Source organism: Theobroma cacao, chromosome 10 (genome assembly GCF_053813885.1).
Source record: "Theobroma cacao isolate CCN51 chromosome 10, ASM5381388v1, whole genome shotgun sequence".
In the NCBI taxonomy this organism is placed as follows: Eukaryota; Viridiplantae; Streptophyta; class Magnoliopsida; order Malvales; family Malvaceae; genus Theobroma; species Theobroma cacao.
This window is the reverse complement of record NC_142648.1, coordinates 27,614,767-27,619,839: the sequence shown is the minus strand read 5'-3', so window position 1 is coordinate 27,619,839 and position 5,073 is coordinate 27,614,767. Positions and strand designations below refer to the sequence as shown.

At 34.2% G+C, this 5,073-nt stretch overlaps 1 protein-coding gene across 1 annotated transcript; it reads left to right on the top strand.

Annotated features, from left to right (window-relative positions):
• Positions 1-2,505: 2,505 nt before the first annotated feature.
• Positions 2,506-4,222, top strand: LOC18587360 (loganic acid O-methyltransferase-like). The gene is made up of 3 exons (XM_007011097.3): positions 2,506-2,711; positions 2,795-3,448; positions 3,622-4,222. Exons 1-3 carry the CDS (start codon positions 2,619-2,621, stop codon positions 3,958-3,960), a joined length of 1,086 nt encoding a protein of 361 aa, XP_007011159.3. The 5' UTR covers positions 2,506-2,618; the 3' UTR covers positions 3,961-4,222.
• The last annotated feature ends 851 nt before the right edge of the window (positions 4,223-5,073 follow it).

The window sequence follows — 5,073 nt, the reverse complement described above, 5'->3', positions numbered from 1 at the left end:
ATCCATTAGAATCAAGCCAAATTTGGAACCTTGATTAACCATTAGCCAAGGGGAGTCATTATCAAAGGCACAATAACTCCAAACATGATATCTACCTTGATTTTTTTTGCCTAGCGATTCAAATTCTGCTATTGTTGTAGCGGAAATATATACGACTAGAAATACTACTTCTGTCTTAACAACTGAGGACTTAATGCTAGAAGAATCACAAGCGAAAAATAAAAAATCACGTATGTTAATTACATTACTTTACAAATCTTTTACGAATTCAACTTAAAAGCTTATCAAAGTTAGACGCTAAATAAATTTTATCTTTTCATGTATACAATAGGTCTATATAACGTTTATCACAAACAAAAGGGATTATCCTTTGTTTAACAAATTCATCTCCCCGCAGCCATGCTTCTATGTTCTATTTGATCATGGAAATTTGTTGAATGGTCAGTCCTTTTCTATATCTTAGTAGAATTACGGCCAAGATTTAAATACCTGGTTTAACTAGCTAATTGGATTTTACAAAATGGTTCAACTATCATAAGGACAACAACTACTTCAGAGGCATTAAATAATTTGGTTGAAGGATTGGTTTGAAAAAATTAATTTGACGACTACATTGCAACTGTGTTCATGAGTCATCTTATCACAGCGTATATATAAGTAATTTCTATAGGATTAGAACCTTAATTTTCTTGCAAGCCAACCACACCTAATACTATTTAACAATACTAGGATGGTGCCCGTAGCTACGCTACGAAAAGAATCACAAGAAATATAGATTATGTTGGAGTGGACTTCAATTTGGTACCTTTAAAATAGTTTGTAGAGAAAGCAATCTTCTGCCTGTTGGCTAGCTTCGGTTTCCTCGCATGTCGAGTTGAACTCTCTTTATTGTGACGGTACATAAGGGGAATGATTGCTTTTGCTTTCTTTTTTGTAAGGAAAATGCTTATTTTTCTTTCAGATCTATTTTTTGAGTTGCAAATAAATATGAAAACCTTGATGAAAGATTGAATTTTACTTTTTCATGCCCACCCAAAAAAATTTTTGTTTCCCTAATTGGAGGAAAAAAAACTGCCAATAAGTGACAGACAGTTGGCTTTAGATGACCTATTTGAAAGTAAAGTAAACTTTGGGAGAATGATTGCATTGATCACCCTGTTTTTGTGTTGTTATTTACCATTAGTAATTAGCAAATAGGGGACTGCTGAGAGGGCCTAATATATCTCAAAGTAGGAATCCATTAGAATCAAGTCAAATTTGGAACCTTGATTAACCATTAGCCAAGGGGAGTCATTATCAAAGGCATAATAACTCCAAACATGATATCTACCTTGATTTTTTTTGCCTAGCGATTCAAATTCTGCTATTGTTGTAGCGAAAATATATACGACTAGAAATACTACTTCTATCTTAACAACTGAGGACTTAATGCTAGAAGAATCACAAGCGAAAAATAAAAAATCATGTATGTTAATTACATTACTTTACAAATCTGTTACGAATTCAACTTAAAAGCTTATCAAAGTTAGACGCTAAATAAATTTTATCTTTTCATGTATACAATAGGTCTATATAACGTTTATCACAAACAAAAGGGATTATCCTTTGTTTAACAAATTCATCTCCCCGCAGCCATGCTTCTATGTTCTATTTGATCATGGAAATTTGTTGAATGGTCAGTCCTTTTCTATATCCTAGTAGAATTACGGCCAAGATTTAAATACCTGGTTTAACTAGCTAATTGGATTTTACAAAATGGTTCAACTATCATAAGGACAACAACTACTTCAGAGGCATTAAATAATTTGGTTGAAGGATTGGTTTGAAAAATTAATTTGATAACTACATTGCAACTGTGTTCATGAGTCATCTTATCACAACGTATATATAAGTAATTTCTATAGGATTAGAACCTTAATTTTCTTGCCTACTACTGTTGTGGCTGAAAAAGATACGACTAAAAATACTACTTCTGTCTTAACAACCGAGGACTTAATGCTAGAAGAACCAGAAGTGAAAAATAAAAAATCATGTATGTTAATTACATTACTTTACAAATCTTTTACGAATTCGACTTAAAAGCTTATAAAAGTTAGACACTAAACAAATTTTATCTTTTCATATATACAATAGGTCTAGCAGAAGCAGCACAACAACAAAAACCAAACAAATGGGAAAAAGACATATCTTACAATCGTCTAATAGTGTGATCATTTTGTTTGACCAAAATAGAAACTATTTTTTTGACAATTTGATTTGTTTGTGGTGTTTCCTTTCGATTATTTTATTATCTCTTTTACTTAAAAAACTATTACTACTATATATACTATTAAAATAAATTTATCCTTTACCAACTTTCTAATGATTGAAATCGACACAAATAACTATTTGCAATTAATATCAATTTATCTTTTTCTCTACAAACAATTTATCTTTTGAAGGTATTAAATTGAAATCCAATACAACATAATCTATATTTCTTATAACATTTTCCGTAGCGTAGCTACGGGTATCATCCTAGTATGTATATAAAGATTTTGTGCAAGTAAAGGAAACATTGTCATATAGTTGTGAAGTACATTTTCGAGCGTGCATTGAGGAGGTTTGCAGACATTTTGATGGAAGCTAAAAGCCAAAGCATAATGGCCGATTCATATGCTATGAACGGAGGAGATGGACCTTACAGCTATGCCCAGAACTCAATGTATCAGGTACCACCTGTAACTTCATTAATTCTATTAATGAGCAATTAGCCTAATAAATTTAAGCAGGGATGCCTTATCATTTTGTGCAGAGAGGAATTATGGAGACTGCCAAACGTATGATCAATGAGGAAATCGCCATGAAACTTGACATTCAAAAACTTTCATTAGCAGCTTCAGAGCCAATAAGGATTGCAGACTTAGGTTGCTCTTGTGGACCCAATACAATTCTGGCAATCCAAAATATCTTAGAGGCACTAAAGCGCAAGTTCCAAACCCATCCAACTCCTGAATTCCAGGTTTTCTTCAATGACCAAGTTAGCAACGACTTCAATTCACTGTTTGCATCACTTCCAGAACTTGGGAGGCAATACTATGCAGCTTGTGTTCCAGGTTCTTTCCATGGCCGCCTATTTCCCACGGCTTCCCTGCATTTTGTTTACTCATCATGTGCACTCAATTGGCTCTCTAAGGTGCCAAAAGAAGTCGTAGACAAAACTGATCCTGCCTGGAATCAGGGTCGGATTCATTACACAGGTGCACCAAAGGAAGTCTTTGAAGCTTATTCGGATCAATTTGCCAAGGACATAGGCTCATTTTTACAGGCAAGAGTGAAAGAGCTTGCGCCTGGCGGGTTAATGGCTCTTGTTATACCCGCTGTTCCTGATATGATCTCCCACCCTCATATTACAACAGGATCAGAATTTGAACTTGTGGGTTCTTGCCTCATGGACATGGCCAAAATGGTAGCTTGCTTTCTTTTTTTCTTTTATTTTTTTATAATAATTACCTCTAATCAATTACTCTTTCGGTTTCAAATTGAATACCATTTATCAGTTTCTACACTTAGCTCAAGTCTAACAAGAATCACGAGCGAAATGAACTTAGCTTACTCATTATTGAAATGGCTGTGATGCAGGGAATAGTAAGTGAGGCGAAGATTGATACTTTCAACTTGCCAATTTACTACACGTACCCAAAAGAATTGCGGCAAATTATAGAGGGAAACGGATGTTTCAGCATTGAGAGAATGGACATATTGAACATCCCAAAGCAGCACAGAGCCATGCCTGACCTAAGACAGCGAACGCTGTACATAAGAGCTGCCTTGGAAGCACTTATTGAGAAACACTTCGGAAAGAAAATCATTGATCCACTCTTCGAGATGTACTCACGGAAGCTTTCGGCGTCGCCCATTTTCTTGAACCCGGAAAACCAGAAAACAACTGCAATCTTCGTCCTCCTCAAGCCTATATAATATAAATTAAGAAGGAATAATTATCTCATTCTCAGTAGAGATTGAAGAAAGTTTCCTCTTTTTATTGAATAAACAGTTTCATTGTTATTAATACCATTCTACCACGCATTCGTAATTGGTCGATATGAAAGGGAAAGTGGCTGTGATTAAAGCTAGTAGAGGTGGCAAAATGGGTGAGTTTGGGTAGCTTTGGTTGGTTCAAACTCGGGGTTGAGTTTATTTACATATGAATTCATTTCGAGTTCGAATCATTCTGAATTAACTCAAATACGTCATTTTTTTTAATTTAATTACATTTGATTCTGGATTGATTTTAATTTGAGGCTTTCAATTGTCATCTCTATATAATCATATTTTTATCACACATTTAATAGAAACATTAAAAAAAATTATTGCAATAGTTGGCATGCTTAATAGAAACAAAACAGAACAGAGAGAGAGAACATGTTTATAGCATGGAAGGAAGATTTGAAGAAAAGAAAAGTAACAGTTAGTGGTTTAGATGTTGTGACGAAGACATGTGTGAGTGTTATTCCAGCTACTCAACTGTTGCGAAATGCATATAAGTCGGCTACTTATTGATGGAGCTAATCAAATTGTTTCGTGTGGATAAGGCCATAATTAGAGCTTAACCATACTCTGTTTTTCTTTTGTTCATATTCTTTTCCATTGAAAGTAGAAGGCAAAATTTGTGCAAGATACACTGAATATCATATGTTTGTTATTATTGCATTAATTTTTTTTTTTTTTGAAAGATGAGTTTTATTGCAGATAAGCTGTAATGCCATGAGGAGTCTCAAACATGGAGACTCCTGTCAGCATAACACTATCTTGGAAAGAGCCTGTTATTATTGCATTAAAATTATAGTCACACTATTATGATGGAGACGTTTAAGAACCTGTTTTTGTCAGCACTACTACTTAACTTTGAATAATTTGCCATCCCTACAAAGATTCAAGAATACAGAAAGATTGCAGAGATTGCTCTTGATCTTCCATTGTACTCAAAACACAAGGATGCCCCGTATTTAAAAAGTTCGTAGCATAGGGACTGCAATCATTCATGATTTACTGGATTTTCATACTTCCTTTGGTGACAATTGCACCTTTTGG